The sequence below is a fragment of the Tenrec ecaudatus genome, chromosome 17, assembly GCF_050624435.1.
Source record: "Tenrec ecaudatus isolate mTenEca1 chromosome 17, mTenEca1.hap1, whole genome shotgun sequence".
Taxonomy (NCBI): Eukaryota; Metazoa; Chordata; class Mammalia; order Afrosoricida; family Tenrecidae; genus Tenrec; species Tenrec ecaudatus.
In genome coordinates this window covers 18,263,880-18,288,098 of record NC_134546.1, presented here as the reverse complement: position 1 = coordinate 18,288,098, position 24,219 = coordinate 18,263,880, and the positions used below count along the sequence as shown (strand labels likewise).

The following is a 24,219-nucleotide window of genomic DNA, read 5'->3' as shown; positions in this document are numbered from 1 at the left end:
CCTTTCGGGGCGGGGTACCAAGCTGTGTGGCGTGGCGCGGTGGTCTCTGCAAAGCTCCACGGTGGCCAACCCAGCAAGTCCCGGTCCGGGCGTGCGGGCTCCTTGGGTCAGTGCAGGCCTTGGCAGGGAGAAGCAGCCCGGTGGGAGGTGGTCCAGAGGCAGCCGGCAACCGAGCCCCAGAGTACCCCCTCCCCAGCCACGTGGTTATCCACTGTGATAGCCCAGAGCCCCAAAGTTAGGGTGAGCGGAGTAAGCTGCACTTTTGCGTGGGTGCTGGAGGCACCCCATTCCGGTTTGGGGATGGGGGGCACTAAAGAAATGGGGGGTGCCGCGGGGCGCGTGCCCGCCGGAGCGAGCGTCTCCAGGCCCCGCCCCCGTGCCCCTCGGCCACACTCACCGTCTGCCGCGTCCGGCCGCTCTTCCTCCGGCGCCGCGCAGCCGCCGTCGCCGTCCAACAACACCTCGTCGTCCTCGTCCTCTCCCGAAGCGCCTGCGCCGAGGGAGAGCCCGCCCGCTAGAACTGGGGTCCCCGCGCGGGCGTGCCCCGTGCCCCGTGCCCCACCGGCTCACCGGGCCGGAAGTCGATGGTCCTCAGCATCTCGGCCACGTGCTCCACGCTCACGGAAAACTGCTCCATGCTCTCGTAGCCCGGCTCCGGCCGGCCGGCCAGCTCCACCTTGGACATCGTCCCCACCCTGCGGCGGCGCGGGGGCTCGGCGAGACGTCCCCGAGCACCCAGGATCCCGCCCCCTCCCCGCCCACTTCCAGTCCCCTTTCTTACCCTCCCCGCGCCACCTACTCACTTATTGATCAGCTCCTTGGCCTGCTGCAGGGGCGAGAGGGAGGGGAAGAAGGGTGAGCCCCGCACGCACCTGCGGGCTAGGAAGGGGGGTCCCCACTACAGGCTCTGCCCGCGGTCCTGGGGCAGGTCGGGGATGAGAAACAAGACCAGAGACTTGGTCTCCAAGTGCCCGCCCCAGGGCCCACCTGGAGGTAGAGCGCCATCTGCGGCTCCTCCATGGACTGGATGGCCGACTCCACCAGCTTGGAGGACGACTCCAGGTGGTCTCCGTACTGGCGGATGAGGCCGCGCACGCGCTGCAGCTTCTCCTCCTGCTCCCGGGCCAGCGCCTGCAGCAGCTCGCCCTTGCGCTCCTCCAGAACCGCGCACAGGGTCTCAAACCTCTGGTTTAGCAACTGCTTCTGCCGCCGACTGTTGTCCTGGACCAGGGAGAGCAAGGGTTAAGGTAGATGTGGTTGAGAGCCCACAGAAAAGGGGGGACCCTTCCTTGACTGTTCAGCTCCCCACTTAGTGGAAGTCACCGAAAACCTAGATCAGACCACATTGGTGGTGGAGCCGGGATTCCAACCAGGGGTTGCTGATTTCATAACAATATCGAAAAACAATTTTTAAAAACTTTCTCTCAAATTCATCTCAACCTTAGGGAAAAGTTAGAAGACCTCCCATGTAAAAGTTACTAGCCAGTCGTTCACGGTTTACCACATCTGCAGCCTTCAAAAGGTTCATGGGAGCGGGGGGGGGGGGGGGGGGGAAACGTTCGTAGAAAATTCTTTTAACTGCATTTTTGTTTGGACCCGGTCCGAACCGGGCTGCCCCCCCCCGACCCCCGCACTCCTCAGGAAATGAAACCTCAAAGCCCCCATTCCCAGCCTCTCAGGAGGATGGATGACCTAATGAACTATGAAACTCCTGCCCCAACACTCCACAGAGCTGTCTCTCCAGGCAGGTTTGGAGAGCCCCTTTCACAGCCCTCCAGAGAGCAGGTTTGCAAACAACAAGATGACTTCCCACAGGTCGGGTAGCATCCTGACTCAAGGCCCTGCAGCTGCAAGCAATACAAATCTCCCTTCTTTCTGTCAGTGTATACTTCCTTAGCTCGAGCCCTGTGTATCTCCCACCACCTCAGGGACAACTTGTCCCGGAGTTTTCCCTCGCCTTAAGCCTCACTATACTTCTCATTCCTGATTGAGCTTTATCTCCTCCTGCGCCTCCGTGGCCAACGTCTCAATTTTCCCATGAGAATCCACCTTATTTGTGTAGCTTTTTCCTGAACCAGTTGTAAGTTCTAGATATTATGTTCCTAAATACTTAATTATTGCCTAAGAACAAAGACATTTTCCTATATACGCACAGTACAGCCAACAAGCATGTTCAGGAAGTTTAACGTAGATAAATTCATCACTACTCTCTGAGTCATTTTTCCAATTTTCTTTCTTCTAGTCGCCAGTGTTTCTTCTGGTGATTTTTTAATTTTTTTTTTGCTAATTGTTGGAGTCTCTGACTAGGGTGTTAATTCTGGTTCTTTTATGACATATGCATTTCTCACTATACATTGTCCCCTGAGCACTGCTTTTGCTGTGTCCCTAAGGTTTTCGTAAATTGTGTTTTCATTCTCATTTGACTCAGAGAGTTTTCTTATTTCATTAAAAAAAATTTTCTTTTATTACCCAGTAATTTCTTTTTTTTTCCCCTCCCCCCCTCCCCCCCAGTAATTTCTAAACAGGGTGTTTTTCAATTTCCATTTTTGTTTTTCCCTTGATCTTCCTATTGCATATTTCTAATTTTATAGCATGTGATCTGAAAATATACTTCATAGTATTTTGATGTGTTAAAATTTATTGAGGTTTGCTTTTGGTCTATTCTGGAAAATTCTATGTATGCTGGAAAATAATGCTTATTATGTTGGGTAGAATAGCCGGAATGTCCATGAGGTCAAGTTAGCTGATTGCAACACTCTTTTCAAAAGTCGCTTCACTAAGCAGTCTCATCAATAACCAATGAGGAAGAGACAACAGCGTTATCACTATCGCTGTTTTATATAGTAAAAGCCCACAACACGAAATCACAGAAAAGTTTAGTAACTATACTAAAGTCATAGTGCTAGTGAGTTGGGGTTCACATCTAGATGCCGGGGCTAAGGACATCCCTTTACTTGGGCGGTGGTACATTTCTAAGGCACCCAGAAACTCTCTAGCCAGTGGGGGTTAGATGAGGTTAGGGAAGCACAGTTCTCTTGGGAGCTCTGGGTTTCCAGGTCAACCAGTGGCCACGCCCTCCCCCCTTAGGGCAGATGCTCACCTCTATGGTCTGGCACACCTCCTCCATCTGTGTGATCACTGCTTGCACACGGTCGTTGCCTGCCACCAACATTGCGATGCCATCGCTGAGCTCACTCTGCCACACACAGGCCAGCACTTAGGGCTGGAGGGCCTGGCCTCGAGCTGTAACCCTCCAGCCCGAGTCAAGGCCACCCAGGAGAGGACTCCCACCCTTCACCACTCCATCAGATCCTCTTCAGGGCAGATCTAGGGGACATGGAGGAAGAGCCCTCGTGGTGTAGAGAGTACCCATGGGGCTGCAATCTACAAGTTCGGCAGTTCAAAACCACCAGCCACTCCACAAGAGGAAGATGGGGGTTACAATTGCAGAAACTCCAAAGGGGGCAGTTCACCCTGTCCTACAGGGTTACTTTGAGTCAACATTGACTCATGGCAGGAAGTAAGCGGACATGGAAGCACTAAAGAAGTGTGGAAGCACTTCCTAAGAATTCTAGAAGGCGATGGAGAGAAAAGCTCTCTATTACCAAATAAGGAAGAAATAGATGTTCTCCAAACATCTACTCTAAGCCAGACACAGCTATGTTTTTTATCTATACATTGATGTTTTTGATCAATTCTTTCAACCAATTTATATCTCCTATCAATTTTTAGAGTTTCTAGATTTCATAAAATGTCTTAGCGAGTCTCTGTTTGAATATCAGTATCTCTTCTCCATCTCCTTATTTCTCTCTTTCTGAGACTTCAGTTAGACATATGTTAGACCTTCTCATTTTTAACTTTCTCATTTCTCAGTGTTGCATTCTGGGTAATTTTTTTCAGCCCTCGGTTCCTGTTCATTAATTTTGTCACTTTAGTCCTCCTTTGAGTGCTTAATTTCAATAATTATGTTTGTACTTCTAAAAGCTCTGTTTGGTTCTTTGTCAAGTTGGCACATCAGTTTTGAGTCATTTTTGCTTGTGTGCATATTTTTAAATTTCTTCTTTTGAAGGGCATTTTATACCCAGGGATTTTGCTACTTCTTACTAGCTCCAATATCTGAATTCCTGGGGGCACTAATTCTTGCTTCTGACTTTACGCACGGAGAACCTTCTTTTTGTATCTTCAATCATGAGCTAATATCTTGTTTCTCTTACTCTGTGGAAAACCCGAGGGCCGAATTTGAGGGTGGTTCCCTCCAGAGATAACTCGTAGTTGGTGTCTGTCAAAAGCCAGGTGACGCAACCAGCCACGTTAGCTCCTGGAAATCCATTCTAGTCTTGTGACCCTTAGATGCAGGTCCCCCACCCTGTAAGCCGCCGTTCCTCTACCTGCCACGCAGGGTTCTATCTGCAGCTCACTACCACCTCCTTTCTACCAGCCCTCAAATCTGGGCATTTCCTTTATGCTGTTACCCCTATCATCCTTAACATTGTTTGATGCATCCTCTGGCTTTGTCGTAGTGAGAGGTCTGTGAGAGCACCGCCACACTGAAGCTCTAGGTGCTGTCATTCTCTCACCTAACTTGATCCTCCTAACACTTCTCTGAAGTTTGTCATTCCACCCCCCTCCCCGTTTACTAAATGAGGAAAACAAATGTCGGAGAAGCGGAGAAGACAAGATGTTTACCCAAGGCCACACGCAGAGCGACGGATAGAGCAGAGGCTTTAGCCCGATTTACTGGACTTCAAACCCCATGGAGTGAGACTGAAGCCTGAGACCCTGTGTTCTGAACCCTCCCTCCAGATGTCTGTTCCCTCCCTCCCTGATACCTTCTGGCGTTTGTAAATGGTGGGAAGTGGGGCCACCTCACAGTCCTTGTGGGCACCAAAGACCTTGCAGAGAGAGCAGGTAGGCACTTCACAGCTCAGGCAGTAGATATTGATCTTCTCTTCTTCATGTTCCTCACACATGAGGTGCTGCTCAGCCTTGGAGTTCAGTGGCCTAGAGAGGACAGGGGAGGGGGGAAGGGGAATCCAAGAGGGCAGGACTCCATGAACATCTCCTCTTTGGCCTCCGCCCACCTCCACTGCTCTGAGACTGGGCAGATGGGTGCCTTCCAGAGTGCTTTCAGTTTGAGGAACAATTAGAGGGGGCATGGATCCAGGACGGTCTATATTCCAGAAGGAAATCATAGAGGGTGGGCAAGGGCTTGCCTGTGGACTCTCAGTCCCTCCCCGGGAGCAAAGGTGGCCGGAGAGGTGGCCTGAGCTGGGTCTTACGCCCTCTCTGGGCCAAGTCTTTCTCACTCTGTCCTAAAGACTGGTGGTTTCCATTTCTCCCTTGTGGCCTTGATGGCTTCCCTGACTGTGGCCGGCTCAGGCCCTGGTCTTTCGAGAGGCAAGAGCCCTGCAAGCTCACCTGGACGACTCCTGCTTGTAAATGTCGATGATGTTCTCCACCAGCAGGTTTCGCTGCAGGCCGTAGACTCCGTGCCGGTCGAGGACAACCTCATGCCTGCAAGACGGGCAGCGGAAACGCCCTCCTGAAGACACAGTGGTGGAGCCGCGGGATTGCCACAGAGGGTTGGAGGCCTGCCGCATGAGAGAATGGGCACAGCGAGGCGTGAGGCACCTGGGAAGAGGCACGGGGCTCAAGAGCGGGAGGATAAAGAGGCAGGGGCTGCACCAGCTCTTTCCCATGGCTGGCTCATCCTCTGAGAGAAACTCGGGGTGGATGACCATCGAGCTCTTGTCTCTTTTATCATTTTCTTTTGAATGAATCATTTTATTGGGGGCTCTTACAGCTCTTATCACAATCCATACCTCAATGGCATCAAGCACATTTGTGCATATGTTGCCAGCATCATTTTCAAAACATTGTCTTTCTACTTGAGCCCTTGAGCTCCTCTCTTTCCCTCTCCCTCCCCTCCCCTCCCACCCTGTTGACAAATAATAGATTATTATGATTTTCATATCTGGTGCTCTGCCCCACTTCCTCTACACCAGAGAGCCTAGAGCAGGCCGAGCCTTCGCCAGGGCCCTCAAATGGTCCAGCTCGGAGCTGTGGACAGGGGGTTCTGAGGAGCCTGGCCAGCCCCCAGCCTACATTCCTCCAGCTTCATCTTTCCCCATTCTGAAGATGGGGTGGTTTCTCTCAGCTAATGAGAAACATTTGAAAAGTTCTGAGAAAGAAAAAAAAGAAAGAAAAGTTCTGAGAATACACTGACTGGCCCAACTTGGGCCAGACACTGGCAATGTGGGTCAGTGTCGGAGGCCCAGGGAGCAAGGTGATAAGATGAACCCTGCGTGGGCCACCTGCCCACCACCCACAAGCAGGGCTTCTTTAAGAAGACGGCAGCTCTCCCGGCAGATGCCAGATCGTGAAGCGGAGAAGAGTGTGTCTCCATTAGAAGGTGGTGGGCTCGGAGAGGATTGGCTGTCAACCAGGAGGCCAGCGAGGGTGCTGGGAAAGAGGTGGGATTGGCTGGGCACCTTGCTTGGTGACTCAGGGATGAGGGGAGCTTTTCCGCATCAGGTACCTCTGTGCTAATGGTTGAAGGATATTTACAGGTGGGCCAGGAAAAAGGCTGAAGGAAAGAGGAAAGAATGCTTCTGGCCAAAGGAACAGTAGTTGCAAAAGCCGGAGGCGGGCTGTGGCTCTCCGTGTCCAGCGGCTGCGCGGGGAAGTGGGGCTTGTAAACAGCAGAGTGGAGGTTCCAGGTGAGACCCAGCACCTGTGGCAGGATGGGCACTGCTCTTTAAGAAGCCCGAACTCTACTCTCAGGGCAACGGAAAGCCATTTGTGAGCTTTAATCCGTGAGGAGAAAGCTGGGACAAGGTGGCTGTTTTAGAAAAGCCACTTTGGTCATGGTGAAGAGTGGAGTAAGAGGGCGTGTGGACCAGGGAGGAGGCCGAGGCAGTCATTGGTGTAGTCCCTGTCCCTCCATCTATAAAGGAGAATTTTCCACACAGGTTTATTGGGGAGAAGAGCCAATGGGAGAATGTTGGGGACATCCCCTTGTAAATGATCTAGAGCAGTGATTGTCAACCTTCCTAAGGCCACGACCTTTCAATCCAGTCCCTCATGTTGTGGTGAACCCCCAGTCATAAAATTATTTTCATTGCTACTTCATCACTGTCATTTTGCTACTATTATGAATTGGGAGGCCCCTGTGAAAGGGTCATTCGACCCCCAAGGGGATGGTAACCCATAGGTTGAGAACCGCTGCTCTAGAGCCTTGTACGAAGTGAGGTCCCTAACATTCCCTGCCTATGACCCTGAGATGGGAGAATTCTGAGAACCATCAAGTGAAAGAAGGAGAGAGTTGGGGGGACCGTGGGGGATGTGATGTTGGGGTCATGGTGTGAAGAAACCTTTCAGAGGCCAGAAGCACCCATTCCTCCAGGGTTAGGCTGCTCTGGAAGAACAGGCTTTCCAGCCAACTGCCTAAGAATAGTTTGCCCCTTTCAACCCCCGATGGGAGGAGAGGCTAGAGCGAACTGCTAGGTCAGCAGTTTGAAACTATCCACTGCTCCCAGAACAAAGAAAGGCTTTCTACTCCCTTAAAGAAGTTGCAGTCTCAGAAACCCACAGGGGCAGTTCTGCCCTGTCCTACAGGGCTGCAATGAGTGGGCATTGACTTGATGGCTTTGAACTTGGAGCTGCAGCTAGAAAGGGGTGGGGGTCACTTATCTGCTCCATCTCCACACCTGGGCCTGCCCCTGCTTTGGTCTTGCCATATCTGTTTACAAGTACCCCGCTGGAGCTGGGGTGGGGGGAGCCCCAGGGGGCCTGTGTTAATACCAGCTTCTGAGTAGTTCCCATAATAGACCCCCAGCAAGGCACCTCATGCTCTTGCAGGCCAGTCTAGAAGGACCTGCACACAGGTTTCCAAGTCCAGAGTGTCGTTGGAGCCACTCCGTGACACAGGCGAGGCAGCACGTGCAGCAGGCAGCCTGTCTTGGGGGGAGTGGTTAGTGCTTGTCTTGGGACTCAGAGCGAGGTAGCCCATTAGCTCATTGCAAGGATGGAATGGATTCCTTGGGGATTCTCCCAGGCCACGTTTGTGACCGTTCTTCTCGGTAGCTAGCTCAGAGGATCGCACCAATATCGTTGAGTCTAGAATCCATGTGTGTAAGGAGACACCGGGCAAACTCTGCACCTGCAGGCTCCTTACCTCTGATTTACTGATGGCAGACCTCGACACACATGGCACTCAACAACTGGTGGGGTGGGGGCGGGGGCGGGGGTGGGGGACATACAGTTGAAGGCTGTAGCCCAGAGCAAGGACACCTCCGGGGTAGCCTCTCTCCCCCAGCTCCATCCTTCACCACCCCTTTCCTTCCTAGGGTGCAGTTGGGATGCTCATTCATTACTTAACATCCAGGGCCTGCTCTGAGGGCTGACTCCCTTGACGCTATGGGGCCGGAAGGTGCTGGACTTGGCAGACGTTACTGAATTGAATCCTCCACAGCTTCTTGTCAAGATGGGGGGGGGGGCATGCGCATCAAGCTGGACACCAAGAAAGGCAGTGACGAAAGCTGACACCTAGTAGCCCTTGGTGCCAGGCTTTGTACTGGGCCCTTGATGCGTGTTAGTCCACTGTGCCCTCACACCAACCCTGTGAAGAAAGCGCATCATTAGCCCCATTTCAAAGATCGCGAAAACCCTGCCCAGGGGAAGGGCTAGAGATTGCCCAAGGTCATCAATCAGCAGGCAGTGGAGCTGATGTCTCCACTCAGGCTGGCTGAGTCCAGAATAGCCACTGCAGAGGCAGGCCTGGTCTTATTGCACCCGCCGATTGGCTTTTTCACAGACACAGGGTTTGTGGCAACCCCGGGTTGAGCAAGTTCTTCAGAACCATTCTCCCCACTGCCCCCCAACAGCACGTGTTCACTTCCAGTCTCTGGATTCCCATTGCCATCGAAGCTGTTCTCACTCCTGGCAACCTCGATAGGGGGCTTCCAAGACTGTCAATCTCTAAAGGGGGAGGGCAGTGTCATATTTCTCCTGACAGTGCCTCTCAGACGACCCTACTCAAAGATGAAGGGGGCCTAGTGCCACAGGGAGTTCTCTGTTTGTCTGCTAACCACAAGGTCAGCAGTTCGAACTCACCTGTTTCTTCCCAGGAGAAGGATGATGCTCCTGCTCCAGGAAAGATTTACAGCCTCAAAACCCACCGGGGCAGCTCCCCCCTGCCCGGTAGAGTCACTATGAATTGGCATCAACTTGATGGCAGTGAGTCTTGGATTCAAAGATGAACGATCAGCAGAAGGGAGACCACAGGAGACACAGCCAAGATCCTTGGGAAGGAACAAGCCAGCAGAGCACCCAAAGGTTAGAGGAAGAATACTCGCTGGCAGAACTGCTCCCTGAGAAAAGAGTGCAGTCCCTTTTAAAGACACGAAGAAAACATAATCTTTCTGATTCGAGAAGCGACAAACAGGCATCCCTGGGAGACAGAGAAAGTGAATATTGCGACACAGCGAGTCTCAGGAATTTTCTGATTTCCCGGTGCACATAAGCATAATACTTAAATGATGCTGTCGTCTACTGAGTGTGCAGTGGCATTATGAAAATTCTTTGAAATGCTGTGAAAATTACCAAAATGTGACAAGGAGACATGAAATGAGCACCCACTGTTGGGGGGGAAAAGGCGCCAATAGACTTGTTTGGCGCAGGCTGCCACAACAGTTTCCATTTCTGCAAAAACGCCGTCTCTACGGAAGGCCACAGCATGATACCAGGCCGGATGCCTGTACGCGATCGACAGCGGGAACGGGGAAGGCAGCTGCAAGAGTGAGGAAGTAAATCAAGCCACGCCACGACAAGGCAGAAACAAGATCCACGTTTGAAGCAGCAAGAAGTAGAATCTATATTGAAAAAGAAACGGAGATCAAAGTAATCCAGAAAAAGACGAAAGATATAGAAAGGAGGCGGGGAAGAGTCCACCATTGGATTGATAAGTGTTCTCGCAGAAGATGACCAGCCAAGTGGGAAGAAAATGAATTCCATTCTCACTGCCGATAGCCATTCTCAGGAGGGCTTGCCTAGGGAGGCTGAAAGTTTGCTACGATTCTCCTCGAGGAGTCCCCAGGTGAATGTCTTGCCGCCTTCAAAGAGCTAACAGGCTGCCACAGGGGAAAAGAAAGGAGGACATTCTGCAAGTGTAAGAATGTTCTAGCTTCTAATGTTGCCCAGCTATTGGAAAGGTCCTAGTGAGGAAGTGGGCATCCTGACATGGAGATCTTCAAATGAGGTTGGAGTGCCCACATTTGGAGACACCAGGAGGTGGCGGTAGTCTGATAGGAACTGGTGTTGTCAGGTGGCGTGGCGTTGGTTCCAGCTCACAGCGACCTTGTGGACAACAGACCCAAATGCTCCCCAGCCCTGCACCAGCCTCATCATTGTTTCCATGTTTAAGTCCATCGTTGAAGCCGCTGTGTCAGTCCATCTTGTCAAGGGCCTGCCTCTTTTCTGCTGCCCCTCCGCTTTACCATGAGCAAAATCACCAGAGCAACTGCATTATATGGGGAAGAATATGGCACCAGGATGGGAGGAAGGCTCCTTAACCACCTGTGATATGCAGATAACACAACCTTGCTTCCTGCAAGTGAGGAGCTCTTGAAGCTCTTGCTGGTGAAGGTCAAGGTTGGCAACCTTCAGTATGGAGTACAGGTCAATGTAAAGAAGACTAACATCCTCATCTCTGGATCATTAGGTAATAGGATGATAAGTGGAGTAAACAATTGAAATTGTTAAGGATTTCATCTTGCTTGTATCCACTCTCAATGCTCTGGAAGCAGCAGTCAAGAGATCAACGATCCTTTGCATTAGGTAAATCCGTTACACAAGACCTCTTTAAAGTATTGAAGAACCAGGATGTTACTTTGTGGACTGAGGGGCACCAGTGCACCTGACCTAGACCATGGTAGTTTTAATAGCCTCACACACATGTGAAAGTCAGACATTGGATAAGGAAAACCGAAGAAGAATCAATGCCTATGATTCTGGCGCTGTCAAAGAATATTCAAAGTACCGTGGACGGGCAAAAGAACCAAGAAATGCATCTTGGAAGAAGTACAGCCAGAATGCTCCTTAGAGGGAACGATGGGGAGACTTAGACATGTCCTCAGGAGAGACCAGTCCCTGGAGAAGGACATCATGCTCAGCACAGGAGAGGGTCAGTGAAAAGGAGAAAGGCCCTTGACAAGATGGGTTGACACAATGGCTGTGACAATGTGCTCAAACAGAGGAAAACTCATGAGCATGACCCAAGGCTGGGCCAGGTTTCCCTCTGCGGTACAAGAGGTTGCTATGGGTTGGAGCAGACTCGATGACATCGATGACATCTAACAACCATGACCACTTTACCAAGCATGATGTCCTCCAGGGCCTGGTTTCCCCTGACAACATGTCCTGAGGACGTGAAATGAAATCTCGCCTTGCCTCTAAGGAACATATGTTTGTTCTGCCCCCTGAAACTTCTCATGCTCTGTTCCCATAGTCCCTTCCTGCTTCTATAGCCCAATTCCACCATCCCTGCCCAAACTGTGACTTGGGTGACTTTCCTCTTCATGTCCAGGGCACCCCGTCCATCTGCAGTTGCTTCTACCCGACTTCCTAGCCCACTGCCTTTGTTCAGCTCTGACCAATCTATACACGTGCCCTTCGGCACCTGCTCTGAATTTGACCAGTAATAAAATGGGTTCCAGGTGGTTTGGAGGCCCTCACTGTGCAACCTGCAGGCTAGCTCAGCGCTTCCTTAGATGCGGTAGACACACCGATGCTAGGCATTGAAACTCTAGGTCAGATGGGGGCAAGGTGTGGAAGGTTTTATAGCAACCTTGTTTTCCACACCAGAAAGACCACCAACTCTGTGAGCGGCCTTTGCACCTCTGCCTTGATGTCCTTGAAGTGCCCTCTCCCTGTCTGATACAACCCATTCCTAAAACCCCCCTTTCCCCTGAGATAACCCCAGAGAGTGGATTCCTCACATTTCATTTTTATTTATTAAATTTAAATAGTAAGTTCATGAAACAGGTTTACAGAGCCTACTTGGGGCAAGACACACAGAGAAGAAATACTAAGAGCAAGGACAACAACCTCTGTCCTCCAAGACCCGATTGTAGTCAAGTCAACCCCAAGTCATGGTAACCCACGAGGGTCAGTGTAGGCAGAGCTCCACAAGGTTTTCAAGGAAAGGGGATTGCCTGGTCTTTCTTTGGAGCTACCTTTGGGTGACCTTGAACTCCTAACCTCTCCACAATACTTGTCCCTCAGGGAGGGGATGATGATACTTTTTTATGTTCCACCATATATTTATCCTTGATGTTTGAATTTATAGATCTGCATTATTTTTGGCATAAAAAGAAGCAATAAAAACAGTTTCTTTATATTGTAAACAGCCTGGGTATTTAATAGAAGAAATAATCACATTGTTACTTAATAAATTAATAACCAATACATTAATTGACTTAAAAGAAATAAAAAATTAATGAAAAAATTGGGGTGCAGTGGAATAGGCAATCACCTTTAACAAAGAGTTCCCAACATAAGAAGAACTCGTGTTGTGATTCGAGAGGGGAAAAACTGGATGCAAATTCTATATAGGTGATAGGATCCCAAATTTGTTGTGGATTTTGGGACTCACACGTGAGTCTTACATTTTCTTCTTTGTACTCATCGATATTTCTCCCATTTCCATATATAGACTATGAATTACTGTATAAAATTAAATTGTATACAATTTTCTTTTTTTTTAATGGGCGATTTCTTAACCCTTTTTAAAAACCATCTTTTAATGCAGTGCTCAATCCTGACATGAGTGGAACGAGGGCGCTAGAGGGCCGCAATACAGGGAAAGCCATCCAGCTGAAGAGGTGCTTGGAAGAACTGGAATTGGGCCTCAAGAGGAGCGATTTCAGAGGCCGTGGTGAGGATGAGCAGGGGGCCCTGGTAGCGCGGAGGTTATGCGTTGGGCTGCAATATCCTCAAGGGAGGCAAGCCCCAAACCACCAGACGGGCCTTTCTCCTCCTGTCAACGATGGAGAGTCTCGGACGCTCACAGGGGCCGCTACACCCTGCCTGCGCGGTCACTGTGAGCTGGCATCGACTGGAGGGCAGTGAGTTTGGTTTGGCTGGATTTTGAAGACACGTGACAGGTAGCAGACGATAGCAGGTAGGAAATGGTTTCTGAAGGTGAGACATGGCAGGGTGCGGACGGCTAGAAAGTTGGGTCTTATTACGGAATACTCTGAATTCCCTGGTAAAGCTCTAAACTTCCCTTTGGTAGGCAAGGTTACTAAACTTGGAGGTCAAAAGAACAGTGTACGTTTAGGAAATAGACCTGGTTTGGATGGGGGGGGAGGCTAAAGGCAGAGAGTAGCTGGGAAGTAACTCTAATAGTCAATGGCAGTCACGGGGTGCCCTCCGATAGAGGTGGCAATCCTGGAGGGACTAGCGGTGCCAGAGGACCCAGCGGCCAGCTGCTCAGGTCAGGAGGTGTGGGGAAGGAAGGACTGGGAGGTGCGGTGCCTCTGACATAGGGGCACTTATCTTGGGGCCACAGCCGCCACGGCTCCACGGCCCAAAGTCAGGATCTCTGTGAGCCTGAAGAGGAAGACATATCACATCTTCATTTTTATGAATCTCTAGCAGAAATTGAGCATTTCTTCCAAATATGACTGTAGGCCACAAACCACACTAGTTTTCACAGTCCTGGTAGTGTAGTGCATTACACATTGGGCTACGAGCCGCATGGTCAGCAGTTTGAAACCAACAGCAGCTCCTCGGGAGAAAGACTGGGCTTTCTACTCTGTAAACAGTTACAGTCTTGGAAACCCATAGGGGTTGCTATGAGTCAGCACTGACTTGATGGCAGGGAGCGTTTTGAATGAGTGTGTAAAGGAGCCTCAATGGTGTGTAGCAGTTACATGTTGGACTGCTACCCGCAAGGTGGACAGTTTGAAACCACTAGCTGCTCCACAGAGAAAGATGGGTCTTTCTACTCCCATCAAGAGTGACTGTCTTGGAAACCCACAGGGGCAGTTCTACATCCTATAGGGGGGCTGTGAGTTGGCATTAACTTCATGGCAGTGAGTCTGGTTTTCTGGTTTGGTGACTTTGACATCTCAAAAAAAAAATCACATCCTCTAAATTGGTGAATTGACCTACTGCTGGATCTCATGATTGCCTATGTTAATCAAGAAACACATACGGTACTCTATCAAACAGGTTCGAATAATTTTGATAGTAGTAGTTCATTGTTTTTCCATCTTTTTTCTTCCTTTTATTGCTGCCCTATCCAGGAGGCTGTTTAGCTGATTTCCCCAAAACCACCCCCATTAAATTTTAATACCGTGGACACACTAGATATGTCTGTTGCTACTTGATATATAAAGATAGTGAGATTGTTTTCTCTACCCTCCCCTGAGAACCAATTTTTGCCCTTTGGGGGCTATATCACCCCCACTGAGAATTCATGCTGTATTTTAATGAATCAGCTTCCTTTATACTCCTATGTATATTTCACGCATTTAAAAACACTTTTCTTAGCAGGAGTCTATAGGAGCCCTGCTATGCATTGAGTTGCTCACCACAGATCAGTGGTCCAAAACCACCAGCCACTCCAAGGGAGAACAAGGAAGCTTTCTACTCTCATAAAGAGTTACAGTCTCAGACCACCCAGGGGCAGTTCTACCCTGTCCGATTAGGTGGCACTGAGCAGCCATGGACTTGATGGGTCTGGTTGGGTTGGTTATGAGTATCACAAGCTGACAAAGGGGTCCATGCACACAAAAGAACTTTCTCCTTGTCCTGATTTGGTCTCCCGAGTCCCTCAGTGGTCTCATCACAAATGGGATTTTATATCCTCAAGTGTCGATGGTAACCTCCTTGGTTCATCTCCAGAGCTGACTGACGGCCATCTATACCTGGGCTAACCTCCGATTAGCAGACGCCTGTCTCCTGCTTCTGCTTTTCTTTCTGTTTCAAGTTCTGTTTCAACTAGTTGGTTGGCTCTATTATACACATAAAGGTTTGGGTTCTGTCCTTCAGTTTTCTATTGATACAGAGAGAGAGCCCCATAAAGGGAATTTTCATGTGCCAGTAACATAAGGTGTAGGAGAAATTCCATCAGTCTAGGAGACAGAGCAATTGGATTTCTGTCCCTGCTACGTCGCTTTGTTTGTGTGACTGTGCAGTTTCCTGTGTTCTCTCGCCCTGGCAAAATGGAGATAACATCGACTGCATCTAACTCAAATGGAGCCAGGCATGTGAAGGCGCCACAGAAATGATAAAACGCTCTGCAAACACAAAAGATTAACAACCCCTAATCTAGGCCTTAAAAAAATTTTTTTACATGTCTTACACTGACTGCTGTCCCCCTTCACCCACTTTTCTGTTGTCCATCCCTCAGAGAGGGGTTATATAGATCATTGTGATCGGTTCCCTGTTTCTCCCCTCACCTTACCCTTACTCTCCTGGTATCACTAATCCCCTTATTGGTCCTGAGGGGTTTATATGTCCTGGATTCTCTGTGTTGGGAGCTCTTATCTGTACCAGGATACATACATGCTCTGTCTAGCCAGATTTGTAAGGTAGAACTGGGGTCATGATAGTAGTGGGGAGGAAGCATTAAAGAACTAGAGGAGGGGCCAGCCCCAATCTCAACTACATGGACACCTGCCCCTCCCCCCAGAAGAATTTATTTCAGAGGACAGCACTGAAGCTGCAGCTCAGGGAGAGGAACATATCTGATCAGAGCACACAGGGGCAAATGAAGGGGGAGGCAGAGAGAGTGGAGCACATCCTCGCCTACCAAGCCTTGAGGACGATATTCCCGCTCAGAGCAGCCAATGCACAGAAAAGACCATATACCCAGCCCCACTATGAGACTCGACATCCCTCACTGACCCATAGTCCTACAGGGGACAACACTGGAAAAACAGTGTGGGAATTGCGCCCAATTTGATCCCACCACACCGAGGCAAAACACCAAAGGCGTGCAACAGAATAGCAAGGGGAACAGAGCAATGAAGTCCCCAGGGAATACCAAAAATAGACTTTGGGCCAGGGCTTGACACCCCATCAGACTAGACCTGAAAATACTCCTAGAAGCCAACAAACAGCCCTTGAACTAGCTACAGGCTTTTCTTTGTTGTTGTTTTGTCATTGGCTTTTTGTTGTTGTGTTTTGCTGTCTTGTTTTTGTGCATGTTATTATCTCCGCAGGTCTGTCTAAATAAGATAGGCTGGAAGAACAGTCTGGAGGAGAAAACAATGGCACTGATGGTTTCGAGGGGGGAGGGGGACAAGGGAGAGGGAGAGGGGGGGGAAAGGAAGCGTAGTTAACAAACCCAGTGACAGGGGAACAAGTGATCCAATCGGTGGTGAGGAGGGTGTAGGAAGCCTGGTAGGGCATGATGAAGGGTAATGTAACCAAGAGGAATTACTGAAACTCTAATGAAGACTGAGCATGATAGTGGGACAAGAGGAAAGTAAAAGGAAATAGAGGAAAGAACTCGGAGGCAATGGGCATTTAGAGAGGTCTAAATAAAGGCATGTACATATGTAAATATATTTATATATGATGATGGGGAAATAGATCTATGTGCATATATTTATAGGTTTATTATTAAGGTAACAGATGGAAATTGGACCTCCACTCAAGTACTCACTCAATACAAGAACACTTTGTTCTATTAAACTGGCATTCCATGATGCTCACCTTCCCGACGCAATTGTTGAAGACAAAGTGGATGCAATAGCAAATGTGGTGAAGAAAACTGATGGTGCCCGGCTACCAAAAGATATAGCATCTGGGGTCTTAAAGACTTGAAGGTAAACAAGTGGCCATCTAGCTCAGAAGCAACAAAGTCCATATGGAAGAAGCACACCAGCCTGTGTGATCATGAGTTTATCAGGCATCAAAAAATCATACCATTGTGTGCTCACCTCCCCAATATGATTGATAGCTGAAGACAAATGTGTGCATTAGCAAAAGCGGTGAAGAAAGCTGATGGTGCCCCGCTATCAAGACATATAGAGTCTGGGGTCTTAAAAGCTTGAAGGTAAACAAGCAGCCATCTAACTGAGAAGCATTAAAGCCCACATGGAAGAAGCACACCAGCCTGTGTGATCACAGACGTTGAAGGGATCAGGTATCAGGCATCAAAGAACAAAAAAAATTAAATCATTATGAAAGATGGGAAGTGCAGATTGGGGACCCAAGACCTATCTGTAGGCAACTGAACATCCCCTTACAGAAGGGTCCCAGGGAGGAGACAAGCCAGTCAGGATGCAGTGTAGCAATGATGAAATATACAACTTTCCTCTAGTTCCTAAATGCTTCCTTCCCACCATCATGATTCCAATTCTACCTTACAAATCTGGCTAGAGGATGTACACTTGTACAAATAGGAACTGGAAACAGAGGGAATCCAGGACAGTGATCCCTTCAGGACCAGTGCTGAGAGTGGCAATACTGGGAGGGTGGGAACCGATTACAAGGATCTACATCTAACCTCCTCCCTGGGGAATGGACAACAGAAAAGTGGGTGAAGGGAGACGTTGAACAGTGTAAGATATGACAAAATGATAATAATTTATAAATTATCAAGGGTTCATAAGGGATGGGGAGTGGGGAGGGAGGGGAAAATTGAGGAGCTGATACCAATGACTCAAGCAGAAAGCAAATGTTTTGAGAATGATGATAGCAACAAATGTACAAATGTGCTTGACACAATGGATGGATTAGGGATTGTGATAAGAGTTGTACAAGCCCCCAATACAAAAAAAAAATAACTAGAGGAAAGTTGTATGTTTCAACGGTGCTGTACTGCACCCTGACTGGCTCCTCTCTTCCTTGTGACCTTTCTGTAAGGGGATGTCCAATTGTCTACAGATGGGCTTTGGGTCTCCACTCCACACTCTCCCTTATTCACATTGATATGATTTTTTTTTTCTGGGTCTTTGATGTCTGATACCTGATCCCGTTGACACCTCATGACCACACAGGCTGGTGTGCTTCTTCCATGTGGACTTTGTTGCTTCTCAGCTAGATGGCCACTTGTTTATCTTCAAATCTTTAAGACCCCAGATGCTCTATCTTTTGATAACCAGGCATCATCAACTTTCTTCACATTTGCTTGTGCACCCATTTTGTCTTCAGCGATTGTGTCAGGAAGGTGAGCATCACAGAATGCTGGGTTATTAGAACAAAGTGTTTTTGCATTGAAGGTGTAATTGAGTAGAGGCCCAATGTCTGTCTACTACCTTATTACCTAACATATAAATATATGTACATATATTTCCCTGTTGGTATATAAAATATATTTACATATGTACATGCCTGTATTTAGACCTCTATAAATACTGTAATAATTTATAAACTATCAAGGGTTCATGAGGAAGGGGCAAAGGGGGAAAATGAGTTGATACCAAGGGCTCAAGTAGAAAGCAAATGTTTTGAAAATGATGATGGCAACTTAGGTACAAATGTGACTTGTGATAAGAGCTGTAAGAGCCCCCAATAAAATGATTAGAAGATTAAAAAAAAAAAAGGCCAAGCAAACAGACCCACAGGGCATGAACTAGTCGCTCTTTCTTTCCAGTGAGTTATCAAATGGAAGGGGATACTCCAGTGAGTTATCAAATGGAAGGGGATATTCCTGTGAGTTATCAAATGGAAGGGGATATTCCCGTGAGTTATCAAATGGAAGTGGATACTCCAGTGAGTTATCAAATGGAAGGGGATACAGATTTCATCCTAGGTGGCGCCCAGGGTTTCTGTGTGGCACACAGGCCATGAGGCCCCCCTCGTTTAGGCCGTATCATTTCCCTTTGTAATGTTTCATGGCATCTACTACAAGTACTCCGTGTAGAAGGATGCCCTGTGAGCCTACTCTCTCAAACCCCTCCTTACCTCAGACGGGTTTTCCCTCCTCCCTGGTTTCCAGGAAGATGCTCATTTGGGACCCTGGCCCAGGAGACAGGGGTTGTGGGAAACCATCTTGTCTAGCCCAATGACCTGGCCAGTACTGAATGGTGGGTCATACAGGTATTCAAAGCACACTGAGGAGTCCGTGGGCAATGGTGGGGAAAGACCCGAAACGTGGAGAGATGACCAAGAGCCACAGGAGAATCCAGGTGTCAGTAGAGGCTGAACGGTGGGTGGAAGGAATGTTGAGTGCAGGCCTAGCTCTGGCTGACAGAAGTTAACAGAGGTTCTGGTACAAGAGAATTCATAAGGCCAGTCCCACTGCTGACGGGCAGATTAATGAGCAATCTAGTCAGACCCCTGTAACCCAACGAAATCTCTTAACCCATGGCAACCGGAAGTCAAGCCCACCGTCACCACATGGATTCATAGCAAGCCTTGTAGGACAGAGTACACGATGCCCCCCAGGGTTTCTGAGGCTGTCAGTCCTTCCGAAGTATAAAGATAAATCTTTCTCCTGTGGAGCAGCTGGTGGGGTCAATTAGCAGTGGATTGCCTGAACCCCCGTGCCACCTCGGCTCCTTAAATAACCAGCCAGTCCTCTTCAAAAGCATCAAGGGCACACAATAGTAATTCTTCAACTTGTGGGCTCGGATGTTGAAATCACAAGGATATTAAAGATCAGATTAAACGGCCTCCGTTTAACCGGTTAATAGTGGAGAGACGTGTAAACAGGCTTGAACAAGAGGTAAGGAGCCTGCTTTAGCTCAGGTGGTAATTTGGCCAAGAAACTGGGACTCGAGTCTAAATGGTAAATCTCCAAGCAGGTGTTTTGCTCCCCACCAAACCAACCTTCTTCCCTAAAGAAAGAGGAAATGAGGTCCCTAATTTGTCACAAAGTTAACACAATTGCCAAGGTTTCGGTGACCCCATTTCTTATCAAGGAGACCTGCCCACGGTTGGGCTGGGGAGGTCCTGGCACCCTTGGCAGTGTGTGACGCGGTCTAAGAAGCAGGCTGTGTAGGCGTTCCACTGGCAGTCCTGGGTCTGGTGACAATGGCTCTTCACAGTGAACTGATAAAGGACAGGGACTTGGGGTGGAGTCAGAGGGAGGCCAGCTCCTTCCAAGACTGCCCATTCCTAGAGAAGAGAGCCCTTTCTTGCTGTCCCTACCTCTGTGGGCCCCTCCCTAAACAGACCCCCCCTAGAAAAACTGTTGCCGGGCAACCCACTCACAAGGCCTCGGGCTGTCTGTTCACTTACCCCAGGCGGCAGCTCATCAACAAATGCCCACACAGAAGTGGAGGCAGGGGTAAAAATAGCCTGATGGTTTGCATTCAAGTAGCTGAGGAGTGAGCAGAGTTTACAAATACGGAAACACGCCGCAGGGCGCTGCTTGTGTCAGATTCCCACACCGACAGCTTTCCTCCAAGTCAGAATTCCGGGCAGCTGAGTGGGTGCAGAGTGGGGACGGAGGGAGGGAGACGCTGGAGGGGGTTCGCGTGGTGTCTCATTTTGTCTAAATTCAGAGAAAGTGCCCTGTATTGTGGCGCTAAAGAAAACTCATTGAATTACGAAGGCCACTGTGTGCGGACGGGTGTGTTGGGCAGCGGGGCAGGGACACCACGTGAAAGGCAATAGCCACACGGTTGGGAGGAGAGGAAGGGTTCCCGGTGATTTCCTCCGGACCCCTCAGGACCTCCGGACCCCTCAGGAATGGGCAGCATTTTCTAGGGAATGGATGTAGCTTTTCAACTTTGGTTTCCTGGCTCCTTGAGCTTATAAAACCACAATGCCTCCAAAATTCCTGTTTGTCCATTACAGGGATCTCTAGAGCCTAAGTCCACTGTAGCTGTGTTTAGCGCAAACAACAACACCCTAGGCCAGGTTTGAGGGCCCTGCTTACCCCAGACTGCAGTCCCCAACAGCTGACAAGGGCGGAGCCATTTAAAAAGGAGACTCCAGTCTGGACGTGTCCTGGTGGGACCATCGCGGAGAGCACGCACGTGAACCAAGCCAACCACAAGACAATGGATCTAGTAAGCGCTTATTTGTTTTAAAATATGCACGCACACTTCCTAAGTCCAAACATGAAACCATCCACAGATGATTGGGGAGGGGTGTTGTCATTAAGAATGCTGGGAAACATGGCTTCTAGGTGGGGAGGGGAGGGCTAGAGCAGTGGTTCTCAACCTGCAGGTCTTGACCCCTTTGGGGGTGGCAAGACCCTTTCACAGGGGTCGCCCGATTCAGTGAACAGTCGCAAAATGACAGTAATGAAGTGCAACGAATATAATGTTATAGTTGGGGGGTCCCCACCACATGAGGACCTGTCTGAAAGCGTCTCGGCGTGAGGAAGGCTGAGACCCACTTGGGCAATCTTAACTTTTCATATATAAGTGTCTGTAGTGTTGGGGGGCGGGGGACATGGGAATGTGTATTTTGCTCTGTAAAAATATATCAGGATCGTTTTATAATCGTGGGCCTTGTTAACTTTCTAGGCACTGCTCTCAGGAAATTCTTCCTGTAGTTTGAAGGCAGAGGAACCCAAAATCCTATTCTTATCCCCACGCTCAGAAAACAGACGAGCTGATCGTGTCGGGTTGTCAAAATGTGGAGGCAACCGTGTGAAAACACGAAATATGTTCATCTTTTGGAGGGGGGTGGTGCCGAGAGGGTGGCTGCAGAACTGGGTCAGCCTCCCACCAGGCCTTGCTAAATCAAGCAGCGAGGAAGTGCGCTCTCCTCGAGGGCCCAGTCCGAAGGAGCAAAGACACTGCTCCGGACCCCACGAGCCCTCCGAAGGCCTTGACATCACCTTAGCTCCACATCGTCTATACCGCGTTTGACCCAAACCCAAGCCACCCGGGTCTCTGTAGTCATGGAAGCGGAACAACTTGTCTGGGTACAGAAGACCAACGGGGACAAGCATCTAGCCTTCATGTGCGGGCGGCCCTAGCCTAGTCCCTCTGCAGAACACACCGGTGTGGTGGGACTGGCGCTTTGCGGTTCTGCCCACATTGTTCAGGGCACATTTTTCAAGCCTTCCAGAGTTCTCTTTGCTTTCGCAGATTTCGGGTTCTAACGAGGGACAGAGAGGATGTTTCTGTGAACATGCATGAGAACTGACCCCTTTCTCCTGGGCGCCTTGGCCTAAAGAATGCTCAGACTTACTCAGACCAAGGGGGAAACCGGGACAGTGGACGGAGCAGCCTCGCTTCTACGACCTGATGCCTGGGAGGAGCGTTGAGGTACTCGGGAGCCGAGGGCTGGCAGATTTGGACGCCCTGGAGGCACCGGGAATGGACATGGGCCCTGCCTCGGCGGTGGTAGAAGAGACAGCAGCACGCTGACCGGTTAGGGAAGCAGGTGGACAGCTGACAGGCAAGGACCCAGCCCGGGGACGGTCCCCTCGCAGCTAGCCTTCCTTTCCCTCCAAATCACTACTCCGAAGACCTTGACCGGGAAGCCTTTTCCTGGTGAAGTTCAACCTCCTCTGTTCCACACATCCGCTCATGATCCTGCAGATGAAGAGCGCGCTCCTAACATTCCTGATGGCTGCCACGCAGACACAGTTTGCCTTTTCTTTTGTTTCTCGGAGGGTGGATTTCACTGGCAAGCTATCCAGGGCTTTCTCCCGCATTCGCTGCGATCTTTGTTCCCTGTGGCAGCTTCCGAGTGCCTCCAGGACCTCAACCCCTGTAAAGTGTCACCCTCCCCGAAAGGAGCTCCCAGGGGCTGTGGGGTCACTGGGAGCCTGGCTTGGCTCGACAGGGGTGGAGGTGGGGAGCTCAGCAGCTCCAGCAGCGGCAAGAGCCAAGGCTTCTGCTCCTGCACGGTGTTCCAGTCACAACACGACTGACCGACTGACCGTCTAGGAAGCCCACTGGGGCCGTTCCCTGTGTCCTGGGGTGGGGGGGGGAGGGGGAACCCACCCTGATGGCAGTGCCTACAGAGCGGTGCAGGGGCAAGATGAGACAGAAAGCCTAATTCTAGCCCATTCCGGTGGACGCTGCTTTTGTTCTGGACACCGGTGGCTCATGAGAGCCGTGGAGTTGATGAGCGATGCTCTGACGGCCTTTCCCCTTCTCTTTTCCCAGTGGCCTTGATACTGTTAGCCAGGAGGCCTCTTTCTTGGATCCTCGGGAGTGGGCCACCACTGTGATTGTAGGGGGTGGTGGTAGAACAACCCTCCCCCCCACTTCTAACACTGCCCGCCCTCAGGGAGGGGCATGGTGTTTTGCCTTCAACGCCCACAGTTTCTCAGTCGCCATGGACCTGTCCACACAGGATGTCCCCATAAAGTGTTTCATCATTGATCGTTTCTCCTGAGTGCCCCTCTTGCTCTCTGCATCTGAGGGACACCCCCCCCCCCCCCCCGCCACCTTCCTAAGCGACTGCCCTTCACAGAGCAGCTACTTACTCAAGCTCACTCGGAGACCTGCTCTTCAGTCACCCCCACCCCCCAGAAAGCAAGTCACTGTCACCTCCTGGAGCCTCGACTCAGACAGGTCCGCCCCCCCCGCCCCCACTCCCCAGTCCACCTGCCCACCTGGAAGACGTCGTTGGCGCACTTGCGGCACAGGTTGTGCTGGCAGGGCAGGATCACCACGGGCTTGGAGAACATCTCCAGGCAGATGGGGCAGATGAGCTGCTTCTCCAGGTTGTCCATGCTGTGTGCATCCCCTAGCAGCGGCTTGAAGCCCACGGTGAAGTTCATCCCCTCAGTGGCTGTGCCTCACAGCCGCTGGGCCCTTCCTTGCTGGACTTTAGACCTTCAGGCTGCCTTCTGGGGCTCCCTCTTGAAATAGCTCTGCAGTGGTGTCGCCCTCCTGTCCTTTCCTCTAACAAATTGCCTTTGATCGCTGTCCCCTGACACGACACAACACGTTGTCGGTCCGCTCAACTCTCACCTCTGTGCCCAGCCAGGCGCACTTAGCTCTATCTCTTGCTGCCTGCTCTGTCCCTGGGGAACATCTCCTTTTGTTCCCCAAGCCACTCTCCCTGGCTCGCTCCTCGGGGCAGCACTGTGTGTCCCTGGTTCCAGAGAGATTAATTTTAACGTGGGGGTGGGGAGGCAAGTCACTCCAAGTCCCGATTTAGCTCATGTAAGGTGAGCCCCAGCTGTCACTGAATGAGTGACCCTGACTCACTCAGGAAGGGGTGACTCCCTGGAGCAGCTTACTGTGGATGGGGAACGGTGGGGCAGCAGCGAAGGCAGCGTCTCTCCTTGGCTTCCGGATTCTCAATCAGCCTGGGGAGGGGGACCGGACCTACCGA

At 50.3% G+C, this 24,219-nt stretch overlaps 1 protein-coding gene across 1 annotated transcript; it reads right to left on the bottom strand.

Moving 5' to 3' along the window:
* Positions 1-107: 107 nt before the first annotated feature.
* On the bottom strand, positions 108-23,659 carry TRIM54 (tripartite motif containing 54). Its single transcript, XM_075536062.1, has 9 exons — positions 23,492-23,659; positions 5,419-5,591; positions 4,830-5,001; positions 3,101-3,196; positions 988-1,221; positions 804-826; positions 571-695; positions 398-490; positions 108-118 (listed from the first exon to the last, which is right to left on the bottom strand). Exons 1-9 carry the CDS (start codon positions 23,657-23,659, stop codon positions 108-110), a joined length of 1,095 nt encoding a protein of 364 aa, XP_075392177.1.
* Between the last annotated feature and the right edge of the window lie 560 nt (positions 23,660-24,219).

Excerpts from the sequence above, each read along its gene's own strand:
- TRIM54 (XM_075536062.1), bottom strand. The coding sequence starts at position 23,659 with ATGAACTTCACCGTGGGCTTCAAGCCGCTGCTAGGGGATGCACACAGC. Across the intron at positions 1,222-3,100 it reads AGGTGTGCCAGACCATAGAG|GACAACAGTCGGCGGCAGAA; the intron begins GTGAGCATCTGC and ends TCCCTGGTCCAG. Across the intron at positions 491-570 it reads GACCATCGACTTCCGGCCCG|GCGCTTCGGGAGAGGACGAG; the intron begins GTGAGCCGGTGG and ends CCCTCGGCGCAG.